Source organism: Zerene cesonia, chromosome 5 (genome assembly GCF_012273895.1).
Source record: "Zerene cesonia ecotype Mississippi chromosome 5, Zerene_cesonia_1.1, whole genome shotgun sequence".
NCBI classification, from domain to species: Eukaryota; Metazoa; Arthropoda; class Insecta; order Lepidoptera; family Pieridae; genus Zerene; species Zerene cesonia.
Genome location: NC_052106.1, coordinates 7,895,683 through 7,918,200, shown reverse-complemented (window position 1 = coordinate 7,918,200; position 22,518 = coordinate 7,895,683). Strand labels below are relative to the sequence as shown.

At 34.0% G+C, this 22,518-nt stretch overlaps 1 protein-coding gene across 1 annotated transcript in view; it reads right to left on the bottom strand.

Annotated features, from left to right (window-relative positions):
* LOC119840224 (potassium voltage-gated channel protein Shaw-like) overlaps window positions 1-22,518 on the bottom strand; it is a 127,835-nt gene that overhangs the window by 54,746 nt on the left and 50,571 nt on the right. The window contains exon 4 of the mRNA XM_038366738.1: window positions 1,772-1,951. Within this exon, the coding sequence (XP_038222666.1) occupies window positions 1,772-1,951 (180 nt within the window). The remainder of the gene's footprint in view (window positions 1-1,771; window positions 1,952-22,518) is intronic.

Sequence of the window (22,518 nt, the reverse complement as noted above, 5' to 3'; positions counted from 1 at the left end):
GCAATAACGCCATCGCTTGGCGGCATGGCGTCGTCAGGTGGGTGGTAACTAACCGCGACATAATGTCTCCCACCAGAAGAAATTTCAACCAATTTCAATCGAGAGGTCCCATTTTCTATTCCCAGTTGGTTTTGTCATAAAATGAATTAAAAATATAATTTGTTTTATAACAAAACTCTTCATATCAATCAGTTGGACACCCTCCGTTATATCGAGGAATAAAACCAAAAAATAAAGTCGAATCGAGTTCCTGTTTCGACTATGACGTCCAACTATCATAAAAGGATGAAATGTATAAATAAAAGTCATGTAGGAATGCTTATAAACTAGAAAATATATATAACACACTTTTTATCCCTAGTCCAAAATCCAATACTCCTCCTGAGACAGGATCAGGTCTTGCGCGTGTAAACCAGAAAATATTGAAACAAAAGAAATTACGCGAAGGTGATCGCAATAAAAATGGAGATCTCGCATGGATCTCGCACAAAGTTTTATGTTCATCGGTAGCTGTAGCACAGTTCTTTATACAGTGGTATTATGTCCAGCCCTCACAAATTGGATTAAATGTTATTTATCCTTTGCGTTGAAGTAAAACTTTATGAGATTATCTTATAGTTCGCTGAAGTCAAATACGCCGCATAAAACGAATTGTTAACCCTCGCAAATTTCTCTCTGAGATGTTTTAATGTGAGTACGTTCATACTATTCCGCATTATTTATCAATTATCTCTTTATTACTTATCCCTTAAACCCCATCCACACGGGCGAACCTTGGTTATAAAAACTATAAGTACATTTGGAATACATTTTTCTATGTGTTTCATAAGAAAAACTAGACAAGAGATATCTGATGTATGAATATATTACCAAACATTAATCTGAAAATTATTTATTCCACTAGAAGGAGCTACCATTAAATCAGTCCATTTGACACTTATGTCAAAAATACGTTCAAAATGAAATAATACTGTCACCGGGCAGTTCAAATCTATGAATAATTATGTATGGGTTAGAAACCGTTTCGATTTATTGAGCTTAAAATCTAGATTTATTTCATTTCACTTGACGTTCAACCTAAGGTATTGGAAGCTTAAATGCCATATTTTCATCACAGGTGACATATTACCTTAAAAATTCGTCGTGTACATATTATAGTGAAATCCTGTCTACTGTCCTCTAATGGGGTATGGGACAGATGATGTTCAACTATTTCACTGATCGATTTTCTTTATGAACAAGTAAGTGATTAGCATTCTGTCCTACCAGACCAAGTTTTTTCTGGAGTCAAACCCACTGGGAATCGAACCCAGGGTTCCTCAGTTCTACTCTCACGCGTTAACCACTGTACTAAGGATACGGTCAATAATGCTACATAGTCTACATTGCTTGTTCTATTGAGTCTTAGCGCGATACTTATTCTGCACGAGTATCTTAAATTCTCGTGTCTAACACTTTTAAATTATACTTTAACGAGAATTATAAACTTGATTACGGATTTACCTTTGCCCTCTTGCAAACTGTTGAGTTTGAGAAATAATAACCTAACCTTATCCCTAATTTTCTAAATAACGATTATTTTTAAATATCGTTTTTGTTAACTTCATAATACATATGACGAAAACTGATCTATGACTTGAATCATTCAATTGTGGCGCTAAGATTTTAATTTTGCAATAACAACTCTGCGAAAATGAAATTTTGCAATTATATATTTAAAAATCTTTCATTATTAATAAACTAATGACATCGAAATCCAAATTGGAATTACCTTTGCAGATGGCGAGCTGGATGGTTCGTCGAACAACGCCCAGACCTTCGGCTTGATCCTCTGCCATAGTCCAAGCTCACCGGCGTGATACGCCTCCTCATAGCCAAAGAGTCTCGCGATCTCCTCCTCTGAAGGCTTTTCACTGTCGATGTCCAATTTGTCCAGGATTGCCAGGGTATTCTGAAATATATCAACTTTAAGACTGACTCATTTTAAGTACGAAAGCTTGAAATGGGAGTTGATTATTCTAACAGTTTTTGCTTTACTGTGTCATCAGAAGGACCATTCGAGAAATCTGCATTTTTTTTTTTTTTTTTTTTTTTTTTTTTTATGTCATAGCGGGCAACTGAGCTGGTGGTTCGCCTGATGGTAAGCGATCACCACCGCCCATGAACATTTGCAAAGGTAGGTCCTCTGCGAATGCGCTGCCCGCTTTTTTGGGGTAAGGGAAAAGGAATGGATTAACGACTGGAAAGAAGAAATGGACTGGGACGGGTGAGGAAAAGGAAATAGGCCTCCGGCTCCCCCACTCACCGTACGAAACACAGTGGCATGCCACTATTTCACGCCGGTTTTCTGTGGGGGTGTGGTACTTCCCCGGTGCGAGCTGGCCCAATTCGTGCCGAAGCGTGCTCGACTCCCACAATAAAATTGTAATGAGAAACCAACGACATACGTCGCGATATATGGCTACCGCGATATTGACATTGCATTTAAATATATTTACTAAATATAATAGACGTGTCTACATTACACTTTTCATTCCTCATAAATACGAAAGAAACTGTGTGTTTAATTTACCTTGACACGAAAATCACTCAACAGATTTCGACATACACGTAGTTAAAGCTTTAAGTCGTAAAGGAACACAGGATAATACTGAGACGGGGGATAAAAATGTTAGAACAATGTCGAGCACACTTCAACCCAAATTGGACCAGCTCGCACCGGTATCACACTCCTACAGGAGATCGGCGTGTGATAGTAGCACGTGAAAGCTGCTGTGTTTCGTGCGATTGTGGAAGCCTGTATAATTATCCACACTCTCAACCCTCCTAGTTCATGTCTTTATGTCTGTCCTTAATCAGTACATTATGCTTTATCTGGTACTGGTTTATCTGGACGGTGGTAAACGCTTACCATCGTAATGGTGTAATACCTGCTGGGTTGCCCGTTCACAAACCGAAATTTTCAAAGATTTATCAGCGATATTCAGTAATGTTACATAAGCTGATATTATATCATATCTGTATTACACCCGGCTGCGTTTTGAAAAGCCTTTCAATCATCAGCGAGCTATGGAGCGGAATTAATTCGCTTGTTGTGAATTTGTCAAACAGATTTCGAATAGAATTTAGAAAATATCGTCCGAAGTGCGAAGTGTCGATGCTAATAACATTTTGTACATGCTATTACCATATGTGATAAGTAAATCATATTATAATAAATAAATAAATGATATAAAAGCATTCAAACTCACATGAAATTGTATTAATAAAATGAAAGTTTTGTATTTTAGATGCATTCGTCATCATATATGTCTCGCTTTTGTAATTTTGTACAATGTATTGTTTTTGGGGAAACTTATAAAATCAGATATTAATATGTTTAGTATAGTTCAAATATTAAAATCTTTTTTAATACTATGGCTTCAGTGCATTCATAATATGTTTTTTATGCTCCGAATCCGATTTTTTATTAACAACTTAACTGTAAATTTGAACACGTTGATGTATCTGTATATGTAAATGTTATTTTCTTGGGTCCTTGATACTCTTTTCTCATTTCTATTACCTGGCATTCTTTTATTGAGATTTAAACTCAAGGAAAATCAAAATACTAGAAGATTGATCAGATAATACTGCCAGAATTCAGAAAAATACTGTGTTAATGAATAAATCATGTTTAAATTCTATAAATTGTCTTTGAAAAACAATCAGAAGGAAATATTATTAATAATCAGTTAAAACTTTACTAGCTGCATGCTCCGGCTCCGCCCGGGTAGACATTTATTGAAATTGAAATAATATAACTAAACTATCTTTTAATTTGGATCAAACATGGTGTGCAAATTTGATTAAAATCGGTTGAGTAGTTTCGGAGTCCATCGCGGACAAACACCGTGACACTTAATTTATACATATTAAGATTAAAAATGTGAAGTATAACCACGGGGAACAGCTAGTATACGAGTATAATATAGTTGGACACCCATCTGTAGTATAAATTAGTACTTATTTATAACACAGCTGTAGAACTCAACCCTTTGACTGTTGGCGCATAAAATCTAACTTTATGGAGTCGTAAATTGCCCGTTAGCCGGGATCAGTTCCCTGCCTATGATTATAGTGGTACAAATATAGGAATAAGCGAATATTATTGTATTAATTATCTATACTAGATATCGCGTTTACGAAGTTACGTTTTTTATTAATTTTGATAAACAGGTCCCCTGGGTAAAACTGTGTTTCTTCAAGTTTCATTTAATTTGTTTATCAACATTTATATGAACGAGTATTTATGTTATTTTGTTACAGTTTTACTGAATTATTTGCCTTCTTGGTTATGTGTTATGTCCCATTAATAAAATATGTAAATTTAATACTAAACATGAATTATTTAAACGGCCATTTTCTTAGAAAGATTTGATTCCGCACATCTATCGTAGTCTATTTATGACGGTGAGCAACGTTGTTATATATTTAAATTCAAAACTTGGACCAAACACATCGCCCGAAGCAACAGATGGTACAAGAAAAGTTTAGCGAATATAAGTAGAAATTATTTTTTTGCCCGGATTACAGTCTCGGCATTTATTTACCTCCGAATAAAGTTAATTTCTTAGAAATTTATTTGTTCTTCATTTTAATCTGCCGAGAGCGAAGTTCCAACAATAGCTGAGTAATTGAACAACCGAATATATTAGAAATTATTTGAGCACAGGCGAGATTAAAATATTATTGTAGTTAGTGGAATTTTCTAAGAATATTACATTATAATTTTTTTGGAGAAAAATATGATATTAAAATCCGTATCTTGTAGAATATTTCGAGCGTAATCTTTTTAAAAATCTAATAAGATTATTAGTACTACTATTTTATTATAAACTAACTGCGCCCCGCGGCTTCACCCGCGTAAGCCCGTAGGAATAACGGGATAAAAAGTTGCCTATATATTATTCCAGTTGTCCAGCTGTCTACGTATCAAATTTTATTGCAATCGGTCCAGTAGTCTTTGCGTGAAAGAGCAACAAACACACACACATCCTTACAAACTTTCGTAAACTTTTTTTAACATCCATTTGTAATGTATATTCTTCGTCTATAGTATGATATCAAAGACGTAATTATAAGTAAGGATAGAAGTATAAACACTGATGTTCCAAGAAATAAGTTGACGACCTACACACACACTTGCACTACAATAAGTACCAAAGTGTGAGTTCGAAGCCGCTAATTAACATATATTGTCATCATTATGCTAAGTGTCCATGGGCTTCGTACAATAGATTATCTCAGGGATTCAGGGATATAACGTCCGGTGCGGTAACGTGGCGTGGCGCACGTTTCGCTCACTCCGCCACCAGGAGGGTAGAGCTGGCGCCCACCAGCCCATCGCTGGTGGTCGTGTTGCTGATAGGGCATCAATGAGTTCCATATAACGAGCACGCCACTATGCGATGATATTATTCAGTGGATCTCGGCTGTGTGAGTCTGACATAACCCAGTATTTCTGCGACGGCTATGTTAAAAGGTAAAATAAGCAATGTCTATTATGTCTGATTGTTTAAAATATGTGTCTAAAAATAAGATTGATGAAGTTTTATCAGTTGTCAATAAGGTATAAGTTTCGACAGCAGAATATTTACTGAGTAAATTACTGGCAAATAATAAGCAAAGTAATAGTGTATCTTTTATATAAAGTAAAGTATATTTTTGTGTTTGAATTTAACGGATTTTAAACGCGGTTTATACAGAATATTATTTATAATAAGGATTTCTGAACGATATTAGAAATCTTACGATTTTTATAAATTCACAGTTACCACCTATGAAATCATTGATATACCTACGCTGCAAGACTGCATTGAAGATAAATTCTGTAGTACGTAAATGGAAAGGAAAATATAAGATTGTAGGAATTTTATCCTTCAAGATCAAGTTATTACTTTAAATAGCGCAGCGAAATAACTTCTTCATTAAATTGAAGTTAGAATGCACTTTAAGATTTTACGTATTGGTAGAAAATACATATCTGTAGTGAGAAAGTATTTCAATTTCGATTCAAATAGTTACATAAGATTAATGTAACATACAGGTCTTACAAGAATTAAATTCTAAGTATATAAATATATATTTTGAAATTAAAGACTTTTAAATGGATTTTAAAGGCGATTTATTCGACACGGGGAGACTCTCTCAGAGATGTCTCCCCGTGACCACGCTCGCTGTAAAGTGTTCGAAACGTCGGGTTAATAATATAATGAATAAATCGCGTTTAAAATCCGTTTAAAAGTCTTTAATTTCTAAATGTATAATACTGGCGTAAAATCAAACGCAAGAATATATTAAGATATTACTATATTGTACCTATACATTAATTATATAATCTCAAAATTTATTTCTCGCGAAGTATCCAATCCAATACATCTAAATACTTCATTGTGATACTTAAGACAAGAACAGAGATATTTATAGAATTTTTGTGAAAATTACACAAGTTTCTAGGAAGGAATTTCAAGAGGATACCTACTAAATTTAATTAAGGACATCAAAGGTAGGCGTAATTTATAGACCTTGTTAAATGGGTGTTTTTATCAAATGAATTAAACCATTTACACTTTAAATAAGATCAAGGTGTTTATTATAATATTTTTTATAATTAAAATACTTCCTCATATATTGTTCTCATTTTAAAAATACTAAATATTACATTAAAATTTAATTTTAAGTTTTATAGCAGTTAAATGCTTTATAAATAAGAAATTTTGAAAGAAATTTTGGTTCGAATCCCACTTCGTGGTAATTTTTTTTCTATTCTTTTAAATATTACCTTATCGGTTATTATTTTGGTCTAGAATAGAATCTCTGAAAACAAAATAGTAAGAGAAATATATTGCGATAGTCTTTTTGTGTCGTGGTCGGCGTTAAAAGTGATGTTTTACTAATAGGAAAACTCTTAAGAAGTCCGTAGTGCGCTGCTGCTACAAAGAAACCATTTGCGAAAATATATCATGACTGTTTAACTGAAGGCATTGGTCAAAACGAATTTCGTCCATTTCTTGCGGTCAAAAGTGTTTTGAGTCTTGAGTTATGAGTTTAGAATGTCACTCGCGTGGTATCCGGGCTAAAAGTAACCTATATGCTAATTCAGACTATAATCTATCTCTGTACCAAATTTTATACAAATACGATAAGCTGTTATTGCATGAATGAGTAACAATCATCCATACATACATCAATGCTCAAAATAATTTCGCGTCTATGTAATACTAGTTGTTCGACCTGACGTCGCCCGTGGTATTTCATAATGCATCTTTTAATGGTGAACTAATTTTGATATCGGTATTTATTTATAGTTTTGTTAAAAACGTAGCAAACATACATATTTTTGTAGTAGTTTCTCATTATAGTCAGTGTAATATTACTTAAGGTATCTATTAGTAGGATAATTACTTCAGCAGTACATCATCTGGCCATGTCAATAGTTCACGCGACATAATATATGTAATGCGACGACTGTACCCGTGCAGCAATAATTTTAAACGAAACAGTTTCAAGGAACGAAAACATCGACTTTTTAAGCCTTAAAGCCTCCCAGGCTAAGTTGCACGCTGAAGTGAATGTTATCAAACGAGGAAGTCAACTTGCAAAAACTTTAATGCACGAAACGTGGCTCGCAGTTCTTTTAAAATTTTTACTTTATTATTCTACAAACAAATATATTGTTTTGTGTAGCAGAATTGAAGTTTCAGTTCTCAGTTTTTTACTTATTTTCGGCAGTAGTTCGATTTTTAGACTTCAATTTGACATTATATTAAAAACCATGGATATCGGTTTACCACTAACGCAGAAATGGGTGAATATACATAAAAATAACACAATAGAATAAGTAATAATTAAAGTTTATATACCTATGCAAACAGTCATCGCAAAATCAGTTGTTTATTAAACCTATATACTAAAGAAAGTAGTACACAATTATAACTCAAGAACGACGGAAAGTATTTTAATGAATTATGTTTCCTAGAGTTGTCTCAACTTGGATTTAGATAAACAATTGATGAAAATTTGAAGAACTCGCAAAAAACTCCATCCCTTGCAGATCCGAGGCTAAAAGCTGCTAACATACAAACACAAACTCAAAATCACAACGTCGAACTATTTTTAGTTCGCTAAAAAAGGGCCTCGCTCAACGCTAAACAAATAAAACTCTCTTGTCCGGGGCTATTGGCAATCGAATATGGAGTATAGCAAACACATCCATCGTAATTGGGTTTCTCCGGCGAATTTCAGGTGATGGAGGGCCATTGTGGTATTAGGTCGCTGCGTAATACTGTTATCTTAACGAGGGAACAATGGGGATCCGTTGTTGAGTGCTGCAGTTCCTGGATATGTTTTTCGTAATTAATGGCTTGGCTATGTGTGTGTGGACTTTTATAATGGGTAGTGTATTGTAGTATTGTAAAGGATAGTTTGAATGGATGGATGGATGGATGTTTTGAGGTTTGTTATTCTTTAAAAACAGCTTATCGTATCTGTATGAAATTTCACAGAGATATAGAAAGAAGAAAGAAGAAAGAAGAAAAAAGAAAGAAGACAGAAAATACGTTTATTATGACACATACAAGGTCATTTTTATACGTAAAATATATATGTGCCCTAATTAGGCCTGCCACTCAGCGTACTAAATGATTTCGTCTGTCTGTCTGGATTAGTACACACGCTATTTTTACCCGGGTACCGTATTGCTAAGGCTTCGCTGTTCGTCTGTCTGTCTGTCTGTTCATCCGTCTGTCACCAGGCTGTAACCCTATGAACCGTGATAGTTAGACAGTTGAAATTTTTAAAGATACTGCTACCGCTATATCGACAAATAATAATAAATTGAGGTTAAGCAACGTTCGGTACGGACATAAATTAGATGCGCGTGTAATTTTTTTTAGCAATAGTTCTTTAGCTTTTTACGAAACCAATAATATCGAAAGCGTAACTCACACTTGACCTATTTTTTAGAGTCTTTTAGTCAATTACATGACTTATCATAATTTATACTTTAATTACATCTACACATAAAGCGCTAAAAGCGTCAAAGTGTTTAACGCAATACAAAATACTACTTCCAAACGGACAGAGCACGAGCGCGAGAGCTGAGCATCATACATTTTATACCATTAAATCCTATCCTACTAATATTATTAATGCGGAAGTTTGTGAGGTTGGATGTATGTGTATGTATGTTTGTTACGCTTCCACGCAAAAAGCACTATACCGATTTCAATGAAATTGGGTACATAGATAGCTGGACAACTGGAATAACACATAGGCAACTTTTTATCCCGATGTTCCAACGTCATACGAACTTATACGGGTAAAACCGCGGGGCGCAGCCAGTCACTTCATATTGCTCATATTGCTATCGTGAAGCGCTAAAAGCGACAGGTAATTTATTGTTAAACTTATCTCAATTACAGTCACCTGAGATTTATAGCCGCAATACACTGGAGTAATTGGCTAGACTGTTAAATGTAGTCCATCTCCATAATTGTAAAATATCATTGCTTTGATTTACTTACCGACATCTTAATAAATATGAAAACAAAAATTTATTTATTTCTTAATACATTTATTGGTTGTATAATGATGTGATTGTTTGTGATTGATAAAGTCAAAAACTACTAAACCGAATTCAGAATTTCACCAGCTTCACTAGCTTTATAATTTCACAGTATAGATTATAGCGGGATATAATCAACAACATTTTCTGAAGTCGGCTGAAAATAGGTTTCCTTCATTAAAAAGGTTGAATATTTAATGAAAATGTAACCTGCGGAAGGATGTCTATTCAACGAATTAATTAAATACTTAAGAGACAAAGGGAGAGAGAAGTTTTAACGTGAAAGTGAAAGAAAATAATTCATCTTTGATAAAATAGTTAGGTTCTTTGTCTCATCTGTTTATTGCATTATCTATATCAAATTAAATACAAATATGCGAATAATATGATTCTTCTGCTATCTGCGAATAACAATATAACTATAAATTATTATATATGTATGTTAAATAGTATTATCATATCGTTTAAGAGGAACGAATTCAGTACGGTGAGAAAACATTTATCATATATTATATTTATTTATTTCCATACTATTTTTTATTTTATTTTATTTCTTTATTTACTCTTATGTGTATTCTTTCTATATATTCTAGTTAATTATTTAATTTATAGACAATAAATAAATGGCACATGTAATTTTCAAATGAGGAAGAGGGAACTCTCCTACTACAGTTTTTTTAACTTTTTGGGGAGTTGCAAGTATATGTAACCACATACCCATGCTGCATTTAATAAATTATTTAAATTACTATAAATGTTTTCCTTATGTATGTCTTAAGGATAGACCGCAACAAAATTCGTGCCCAAGTTATATATAACTAGCTGCACCCCGCGGTTTCACCCGCTTAAGTCCGTATCCCGTAGGAATATCGGGATAAAAAGTTGCCTATATGTTATTCCAGTTGTCCAGCTGTCTACGAACCCATTTTCATTGCAATCGTTTCAGTAGTTTATGCGTGAAAGAGCAACAAACACACACACAAACACACAAACTTTCGCATTTATGATATTAGTAGGATATAGTAGGATTACAAAATGCAATGGGGGATTCATTTTTATAATAACTAGATAAATACCACATAATAGCAACCGCAACCGTGACTTCTTAAAGCAGTGCTAAATAACAGCAGTACTAAAAAATTAGCACTGCTTTAACACGTCCCCCTGAATTCATTCATACTATATAACAAGTATACAGAAACACTTGTAAACTACATTTTTGTGTGTCTAGACCAGTATAGAAACAGCAGAAACTTAATATGAATTTCAGCTGTTTAATTGCTTATGTAACCATTGTGTAACGTACGTATATAACATATATAACATTATATATTGAACAATGTTTGCCAACGAATTTCTCCGAAATAATTACTCTGTGTTTTTATTGGTTGTACAAATAATTTGACCCGAGCCTTTGTTGATCAGAGTAAACCATACAAATAATATAATATAAGATAGTTATATATATATAAATAATAAGGGAATTATAACAAAGGCAGGCATTTAGAAATTAAAAACTTTTCAACGGATTTTAAACGCGATTTATTCATTATATTATTAACCCGACGTTTCGAACACTTTACAGCTAAATGTATAATACTCGCGTGAAACCAAACACAAGAAAATACTAAAGGCAGGCATGTTTAAGGGAAACAGAATTATTAAGACTATATGCATCATATCTGCATGTCAATAACTTAGCTAACTTTCAACTTATTTATTATTTTATCTTAACGTAGATCACTTAATCAATCGGCAGAATGATAGAGGTTCTACATATGACTGTATTTTTGGTTTGTTATTTCAGAACTTTTGCCTGGATGGACCGATTTTGATGATTCTTTATTTGTTTATGCTTTCCGTGTAGTCACATTTAAATTCGGTCTTGTTTTGAAAAATGGACGGCTATTGAGCGTTTGTTATAAATAAATTATATGTGTGTATGTTTTTACACGCAAAACAGTAATTCAGTATTTGTAAAAGGAAGGTTTTAGTTTTCTCTATCCATACTGAAAGGGGTGTTTTTATTACAGTCGATATAATATTCTAAAAGATCTTCATATCGCAGGATCCGTTTTAAACTATCTCAAAACGATAATAAAGCTACGAGCTACGAGCTCTTAAACTGTCGTGCAGTATTATATTGCACAGAAATAAATAAATATGTTACTTACAGTTTGATAGCATAATAAACAACAATAATATTTTAGAGAGTATAATAAACGTATGTAATAGAAGGAAAATATTGTGTTTTTCCATAAAAATAACCTTATACAAAATTGTTCATTAAATACATATGTCTATTTTCAAAAAGAGTCAATTATGTCTGAAATGTAGACTTAACAAAGAATATATGTATATAAAAATCCGGTGTCATGATGAATGTTCCGAACTCAACCGATTTTGATATAATTTGGCATTTTATGTGTAATTTGGTCTTAAGATATAGGATAGTTTTTATTTCGATTAATTATCCCAATAATTTATAATTAACAATAAATTTGGCCACAGCCACAGCAACGCGTGGTCAGGTATGTTAGTAAAATACAATACACATATTTTTAAGTTATCGCAATTTGGAAAGGAAGCATTTTAACTGACTTTCACTTAGTCTTATATAATTCACGCTATTTCGTACGCTACATGTAGCATGAGGATAGACGTGAGTCTTTAATTGAAAAACTTAAAATAATCGGAAAAATCAGACATACCATGTCACGTCTATTAAACGCAATCTTGATAATATTCTTCACGACAAATCCACCGTAACGATTTATATAAACCGACACTTGGCGCATCCACGCCCCATATTCTTATTCAGAGCGATGCGAGGAAAATAAACCTGCATATTGCTACGCGATCGTCCAGACTCAAATATTTCATGTTTACTGACAATCGATATATCAGGGTATTTTACCTGTCATGGAAAATATGAGAAATGTGTAGTGTCTTTTCTGTATAAATAAAGATGCGATACTTATGATTAATATAGTAATATCACAGTTCACTAGTCAAAATTACTTCTGCCAATTAAAAAAAAAACAATATTTATAACTGTTAGAAACAATTTTTATTAGTCAAATGCGAATACATAGTTATGTAAAGGAATAATTGATAAAACGTTATAACAATTTAAATATAATTAATCGTCGTGCGTTGGACGTCATAATATTCTAAGCATGAATATAAAAAATTTACTATCATTGATATTTAAAATGAGTTTTTATACAATGTTTACGATATATTAAGAGATGATAACATCTATAACTGGTATTTATTATTTGTCAGTTTATACAGTTCCATGTCAGATCGTCAATTCAAAGTGATATCTCTAGCACTAGAGTATACTTTTTTTTTTTTAAGTGGAGAATGCTCATGCATACCCACAGCCCGGGGAAAGGCCGTGGGTTATGTCGGACTCCCATTGCCTAGAGAGGCAATGGACCTACCGACTAAACTCCACTGTGTCCCGTCTTCCCGCGCTATTCGCCGAGGTCGGGAACTCTTATGAAATCATCCACTACAGCACTAGAGTATACTTAATACAAGCTCATAATAACACGACAGTAAAAACCTTTGATTATCTGTACAAAACGTGACACTGGCAGAATCCGTCCTCAGTGGAATCGGGAGTTGCCATTTAATAAAGAAGCACGAGAAGAATATTATAAATGTAAAAATGTGATTATTTAATTTTCATGATACAAAGGACAATGATACAATTTTTGTATTTGGAGACAGTTAAGAAAAAAGAAAGTGACATTAACTACTAACCGCGGTGAAATATGTGATTCCCCTGGAAATTCCCTTCGATTTCGCGGGCGAAGCCGTGGAAGAATACTTAGTATTAGATAACAAAGTCAAAAAACAATTATATAAGTACATTTATTCATGTACCGTTGATATAGTTTCAAATCTAGTGAAGTTACTTACATAGCGATACACAGTGACTCTTATAGTGAGCTAACATTAAATCTTTATGAATGAATAATATGTATTATATGATTCGAACCCGCGTCAATTGCCGTAGCGTGGCAACCCATGATCTCGCCTCAAATTCGAATTTTTCTTTTCTTTTGAGCTATGAAACTATAAATAAAATTCTTTTCTTCGCACGTTCAACACCAAATATAATATTAGGTATACGCATAAACACCTAGGAATTCTAGATATCCTATCTCATAAATAGCAGCCACTTCGTTGGCACTACAGCGATGTTACTAAAATAGAAAATCGGATGATCAAAGGCACATCGGCTTATACATTATCGAACCACTAGACTAACATAAATATTATTAGATTCTGTTAAACTGTGTACAGAAACCGCAGTTAATTTTGCGGGAATATTTAATCCCCACTAATATTATAAATGCGAAAGAAACTCAGTCTGCCTGTCTGTTACGCTTTCACGCCTAAACCACTAAGATGATATTGATGAAATTTAGTATGAAGATAGAACTGACCTTGGGAAAGGACATAGGATACTTTTTATCGCAAAAAAGGAAGAACCGATTACCACGCGGGTGCAACCGCGGGTGGAAAGCTAGTACTATATATTTAGTAATATTGGGGGTAGAAATTTTGAAAGATTAATATTGGGGGTATTTAAGGAGTGGTGGCTCAGTGGATATAACCTTGGACTTACATCAAGACAGGGGTTCAAAAGTGGATGAGCGTGCAAGAAGTAAATTACATTGTTAACCTGCACATTCTTCACATCACCACTGCTCGAAACGGTAAATGAAAACATCGTGAGGAAACCGGCATGTCCGAGAATCAAAAGTTCGGTAACATGTGACACCTGCCAACTCGTACTTGGTCAGAGTGGTGGATTAAGGCCTGAACCCTCAAAGGCGGCCTGTGTCCCAGCAGTGGGAACTGGGCTGATAATGATGGTGATTTAATATTAGGTAGTTGTTTGTACAATAATTTACATGACAATGTGTCACCAGGTGTACTCACACAATAATACAAGTTATAGAAAATACAATAAATTTTTTTCCCATAGTCAATCTAAAAGTTCGCCCATTATACTTCCATCTATGTTCAAAGACTATAGCTATCTCAATTATTTAGCTATTGTTTAATGGAGCCCTTAGAGCAAATAGGCACTTCTGGCTAATTAGGGTCCTGAATGCCTTTCGCTTTTCAGTATTTTAATAACTGCTTATTGGGCTGAGTAAAAAACATTTTTTTTTTGTGAGAGTCGAGCATGCTTGGCCACGAATTAAGCCAGTTCGCACTGGAGAAGTACCACACCCTCACAGAAAACCGGCGTGAAATAATAGCTTGCTATTGTGTTTCGTACGGTGAGTGAGGGAGCTGGAGGCCTATTTCCTTCTCCTAGCCCTTCCCAGTCCATTCCTTCTTTTCAGTCATCGATCCTTTCCTTATCCCTTATCCCTTAAAAGCGGACAGTGCATTCTTAGAGGTTCATGGGCGGTGGTGATCGTTTACCATCGGGCGAACCACCAGCTCAGTTGCCCGCTATGACATAAAAAAAAGACAATATTTAATATCGGATTGTTAAAAGAATTAATGACGAAGGGGATTCGACAATTGCGAACAATTAAAATGACTGTGTTGAACTTATACTACTTAAACTTCGCTGTCCGTCTGTCTGTATGACCGTCCGTCCGTCTGTCTGTCAGCAGGCTGTATCTATGACATTTACAGGTTGAATTTTTGCAGGTTTATTTTGAAACGATCGATTTTTTTTAACCAAGAAAAAATCTCTGGAGATAATTAACTAACTCAAAAATAAACTTACAAAGTAAATGATTTAAGGATAGATATCGTAATTAGATATTATATTGCGAAAAATACATATTTTATATAGAAAATCTATTCTCCTTTGATAAATTAGAAGTAGGGTCTATGAACTATTATAATATGACGTTTTCGTGAGCTGCTGTTTGTCCCTAGGTAGTATTTAGACTACTTTATACTAAATATTGGTGTGTTATCTTTTCTGTCTAGACAGACAAAATAGTATTAATAAGTTCCTCAGGTAGTTTTAGTGTAAATCTATTTTGAAATTACCCTCATAGGATATAAGAAAATACAAAAATGAACAGAAAGTTATGTTTGGATATACATATGTAATATTACTAGTGGTCCTCCCCGTCGTTTTTTCTCTGCTTTAAGAACCTTCATTATGCCTTATCAAAAACCAAAAAAAATTTACCCGGTCGAGCCGTTCACATGTTTTACGCTCAGCAACATATTTTCAATCGAAATTTAAGAATTTTAGAAAACGTTTCAATGGATATTCCGTGAAAACGTTAAAAAGCATACAAAAACACAAAATTTTCCTCTTCAGTGAAGTTTACATAATATAGATAAATATTTATATAAATTAATGGTACACAATAATAACAAAGACAACGATAATAAGAATACTCTTTCACAATAAAACAAAATCCATTCAATTGTTAGCTTCGCGAGATGATAAAATTGGTTCAAGACATAATTCATATCTCTGAAGCACTTCAACTATCATTTGTCGCGAAACGATAGGAAAAATGGTTTTCACATTTTCATAAAAACGGCTAGACGCCCTGTGAAAGCATTTCATCGTAAAGATTAGAGTATTTGTTTTATAATTACCTGTTTATGTCGCAGGTGTATTGTCAAAACTGTAATATAATAAAAATATTTTTTTTTTTCAAACTTCTTCAAGATACGAGGAGGTTATCATTTCGACTGTGTTTCGTTGTATTTGCTAGCTTATATCTTTTTACTGGGTGGACTGATTTTTATGATTCTTTTATTATTGAGCCTGCCATGTGGTCTCATTTAAATTTTGTCTAGTTTTGACAGTTTGAAGGCGAAGGAACAATATTATTTTGTTATTAAACTGAAGATTGAACGAGAAAGAAGAAAGAAAAGATGTTAATTGCCATTTAATATGATATGAATACATGATCACATAAATAAAGGCATACGGAAACAGTCTGAGCTAAATGTTGCATAAAATGAGCTCAATACAGCGCTGTCTTTCAGGCTGGTCCGGTAACTAAGGACTTTAATGACAATTTACCATTATAATATCACTAGTGACATACATTTTGACATTTTACGTGCAACATGGGTTTTACCGTAGACGCGGCACGTTTCGCATCCGACACCTCGCGTGCCCCGTACGATCTTGAAAGTCGATTTTCATGTGGTTTTTAAGAAAAACTGTATGTGAAATGCCTAGATTTCATTCGAGTTGTTTCATCACCGAGAATCGATAGACAAATAAGAAAAAAACATAAATAAAATAGAAATATGCATTTTTTTCTATTTACAAATTTAATGTATATACAGTTATGTATTCTATAAATATGTTTTTCAATTAATATTTCCAATTTCATATTAAGCAAATATATTTTTAATTTTTCTCAGTGTTTGAGTCAGTTTGTCCTTCTACTATTTTTTATAAATTCTACCCCCAAGGGGATAAAATAGGGTATGAAAGTTTGTACCATGAAAATTTATAAAGACCGTGCGGGCTGCGGGCAACAGCTAGTGTATATTTCATATTCCTTTATAGGAAAGAAGTTCTAGGCACTGATAATTACTAAAAAACCTTAAACGATTGTACAAATTGGAATCGCCGACAAACAGTTTAAATAATTATATTTAGAATAGGGAACATATTTTGTGTATATAATATGGGAACAAATAAATTGCGTTTAAAACTGTGATTTAAAACACAATTTATTCGTTCTATTATTTTAGTCGACGCTTCGAGCATTTTATAGCTTTAATGTGGGCGACTTTAAAATATTCCATTCCAAATATATTATACCCTGACATTCACGTCTAATAAACAAAATAAATACCTGTGAATACTCGCAGGAGTGAATTATTTAAGGTTTTTAAACGACTGCAAAAAGGAGGTACCCAATTCGACTGTATTTTTTGTGTTTGTTACCTCATCACTTTTTATTGGGTGAACCGATTTTGATGATTCTTTGTGTCTATTCTAAAGCTGGTGCTTCCCGGGTGGATCGATTTGCCCTAGTTCTAACAATTCCGGCGGTTTACGCCGGAATAAGTTTGTCAATTATTTAAAAATAGCTCACTCCCTATTTTCATTACACATTTTATTCAAATCGATGTTGAGGAATTTTTGCCTGTCTATCTGTGTCTTGCATTCAAAAGTACTGGACATATTTTAATGAAACTTTTTTGTTATATAACTATAAGTCCCTGGCAAAGTACCTATGTACGCGTGATCGAAGTCACAAGCACAGCTAATAATAACAGTTTTATCCATTACATTACGTGGGAGTCGAGCACGCTTCGGCACGAATTTAACCAACCCGCAACGGGGTAGGTATCACACCCCCACAGAATACAAATAAATAGTGGCATGCGATCGCTACTGGGTTTCATTCTGAGTGGGAGGGCCGAAGGCCCGCTTCCCTTTCTTCACCCTTTGCAGTATAGCCCCTGTCTTCAATCCTTCCATTATTCCTTACTCTTATAAAGCAGGTAACACATTCCCAGAGGCACTAACTCGCCAATGCCAATCTGGTGATCGCTTACCATCAGGTGAACCACCAGCTCAGTCGCCCTATGACATAAGAAACGTGTCACACAATAAACGACCTGACGACGACACATATGAGACGATATGACAAATGTACTCGCATTACATCCAGGCGTGTGAAAAATTACGCACGGCGCACGTCTGGTTACACAAAGGTGTGGGATTATTTCGGCCGAATCCCATTTGCCTTATTTTAACCGTAACACGTCCCAAATCCTGTCGAATCTCAGTCCAGTCGATTTAACGATATCACGCCTATTGCTCTTGCTGTTACTATACGTAATTTCTGGTGCGAATAAACTTATTGAGGATATCGCTAGTAATGTTATAACTACGAAAGTGAATTTATCGCATCGTCACGCATAAACCACTTCACCGTATGGATGAAATTTGGTTCCAAGATAGCTTGAGACTGGAGTAAGTACATAAGATCACAAGGAAAACAGCATCGCAACGACTTCCACCCTTATTTCACGCATTTTCAAACGATATTATAGTTGCTGTCAGTTTAATTATGTTAAATGTTGAAATTACTACTTATTATCATTACCTATTATAACTCACTACTCTACTAACTACGACTACTAACCTAACCTACCTATATTGCATAAGATTATTACCTAAAAGTACCAGAATAGATTCCACAGATAAAGCAAAATCAGTTATATTTACAAAGCTCACCGTTAAATTAAACTAAGGCAATATGATTATCATAATTCGACTATTCGAGACTTAACAAGAATCTCGTTAATATCATATCACTCGAATCTGAGACCAATCTCTTGACAATAAGGTTTAAGAGACAATGACGGTAGATAAAAGCAAATCTTGGATCTGTGAACGAGCGCAAAGAAGGTCTGATTCCAAGATATAAGAGGTTTATTAATGCGAAAATGTTCATGAAAACCTCTTATAGGATATCTATTTTTAATTAATGTTCAAAAGATAGACTGAATTATGGTCTTCATAAAACGATTTCATAATTATAGCGTTCATGTATGAATACTAGATGTTTCCATTCACTTCGCCCGCGTGGTCTAAATAAGTTTTCACGGGATCATTTCAGAGGCAGAATTCATCTAAATCCTATGCCTATATTATGTCTTAGTGACTATCTGCATGATAAATTTCAGCCCTATCAGTCCAGTGGTTTGTGCTGTGCGTTGTAGATCAGTCAATCTCTTTGTGTTTTATATAATACTAGCTGTTCGCACCGGTTTCCCTATGGTACATAATATAAAGCCTATGTCGCTCAGTGTTTCTAATGGTGAAAGAATTTTTGAAATCGGTCCAGCCGTTCACGCGTGATGACGTGACCAAGGGAAATAAGGATTCATTTTTATGCATGTAGGTTTTAACTTAACTAAATAACCAAAAATAGAGCGATTGTTCTTTTATGATAGTTGTTTTTAGGGTTCCGAACACAAAGGGTAAAACGGGACCCCGGTCATAAATTGCATAAGAGACCATTTTTTTGCAAATTAATCTTTAGCTACGGAACCTCTAATATGGCGAGCCCGACACGCACTCGTCAGATTTTATTTCAATTGCTAACTTTATTTCCCATTCTGTCTCAGGGGAAAGGGTCACAGAAAAAGATTTCTTAATGCTTTTACATATTATTATGCCATTATGGTACCTTTTTTAGTTCGAAATACGTTAGTCGGTATGTTAGAATATGGCAGTGGTTTTATTTAATGTTTATAAATGAAACAGAGAGACAGGCAGCTAGTTTGTTGTGATTTAAATTTCAACAACCAATATAAATCTTTTTTTATACTATACTAGTCCTTGCGCACGACATTGCCAGGTCGAAAAGATGGTAAATTACGAATGTAAGTGAGTAAGGTACGTGCAATGTTATTTGATGTACAAAACAGTATCTTCAAATTATCCTACTATATAATATTATAACTGCGAAAGTTTTTAAAGGTGTGGGTTGTATTTTGTATGTTTGTTACTCTTTCACGTAAAAACTACTGAACCGATTGCAATGAAATTTGGTACGTAGAGAGCTGGACAACTGGAATAAAACATAGGAAACTTTTTATCCCAATATTCTTACGGGATACAGACTTAAGCGGGTGAAACCGCGGGGCGCGCTGCGCAACTAGTTTTGATATAAAATACAAGCGGCATTATTATATGAATAAGAAAAGGATATTTTCATTGAATTGGACGCGTCGTTTTTTTTTTTGTTTCTCATACATTATTACAAGTTTTTAACACGTGCCGACTATTCATAAAAATAAACATACAAAATTAAATTTAAATTTTATAAACCACGACCCCATTTTGTGTATTCGGCCATCTTGAATACAAAATTTGACATAAGGTGATTCAATCATTAAAGGGTTTATTTTTTTCGAATTGAGTATTTATTTACTTTCAAAAATCCGTACCAAAAATCTTGAGAAGCATTCATAAGCTTCATAGTGATATGGGCAATTTCTCATCCCGGTAAAAGGTATGATTCACTTGGAATACTAATACTTCAGAGGAAAATTTTTATACTCGTGTGTTCTGAAACTACGGCAGAAGGTGGGAAATAATTTGAATATAAACCAAATGCGCCAAAGCAGACACAGGCGAGGAAAATGGAACTGTTCTTATAATTTATTGGCATACATCATCATCAGCCCATATATGTTCCCACTGCTGGGACACAGGCCTCCTATGAGGGTTCAGGCCATAATCTACCACGCTGGCCAAGTGCGGGTTGGCAGATGTTATTGGCATACGGTTGAACATTATTGAAAAATACTATAGAATACAATTTATTAATCACACCAAGGTCCATTTCTGAACAAACATTTTTAACCGACTATCCCAAAAAAGGAGGTCCTCAGTTAGACCGATTCTGTTTATCGCTCGATAACTCCAACCGATTGACCTGATTATATTTGTGTTTGATAGGAATTCTTTTTCTATGTTATATTAAATTATTATACTTAGGTTTAATTTTTTGTTTTATAGCATTGTATTGCTTTATAAATAAGAAATGTTGTAATTATAGTTATACTTAAAATAGGAGATGAAAATTTGTACCATGAAAATTAATTAAGACCGCACGGGTGAAGCTGCGGACAACAGCTAGTTATTAAATAAATGCAAAAGTAACTCTGTTTGTCCGAGACTCTCTTCACACTTAACCACTGAACCGGTTTGGAGAGATACACAGAGTTAGCTTCAGACCTTTGGAAGGACAGAGCATACAGTACTCGGTCAAAAAGCTAGTTAAATAACGAAATAAAATATAAAATTAAACCGATACAAAGTTTACTAAGTAAACAAGAAGTCAAATAAGTCCTTTATTATCAATTCAATCACATCCATTAATATGCTAACTCTTGAAGTTGTTAATAATTCGAGACGTTGAACAAATTGAAAGGCCAGATGTTTCGTTGAGAAAAGCGCTGTCAAACCTTTCCAGCGATTCATATTTATTGGTATTCATAAAACTCTGAAAGAAAATGTAAACGAACCTTAAGCGGAGGGAATAGAGTTTAAATTTGTGTGCTCCTGGCTATAGGAGACAGGTTTTATGGAGACAGAGATTCCTTAAATTTTAAGGATATCGAGACATATAGGCGTTTTGATAAAAATGTCCCATTGGGGCAGAGGTCTGAACGTAGCAGAGTTTGTCAATTTATCGTTTCTCTGTAACTGCCGGATTCAATACAAAATTGCAGTCCAAAATCTAAAGATCAAAATTAAAATTTCGCTGTACATTGCTTTCATTTAAAAATGTCATCTTTACCCACACTTTAAGGATCAGGATTCTATATTTATACCGTAAAATAGCTAATATAATTGCCAAATGTTAGTATTTATAAAAACGGTAAATTTCGTTTTTTTTATTTAAATAATGATCAAATCATTAAGCACTCTAATTTGATTTCTAAAGTTTTCGCTAATTACATGTTTTATTAACTGAAAGTTTTGTTTATTTCTCACACAATTTTTTACACACCATCTCATGTTAGAATTAATTTGTAAGGGAGATGAAAAGCCCTGAGCAAGCTAACCGCACTACGAGGAAGGAAATCGCTTACACTACAATATTATGTATTCAGAACTTGGCAAAGATGTTGGTGAAATTATCGGTCCAGTACTTTTCCCTTATTGAAAATTTATTTAAATTCGGAACTATTCGGAGTTATCATTGCATTTAACAAATATAAATGTACAGAGGTGGTTTTTAAAATTCTGCAAAAAACACATTCATTTTAATAAGTTAAAACAATTTATGCTGGTAGTTTTCAATAAAATATTATATGAATAAAATTAGTACATACAATGCTTAGTGTGAGCGTGCTGACGACTCCACATTGAAGCCTAATCAAATGATATCTCAGTCTGGAAG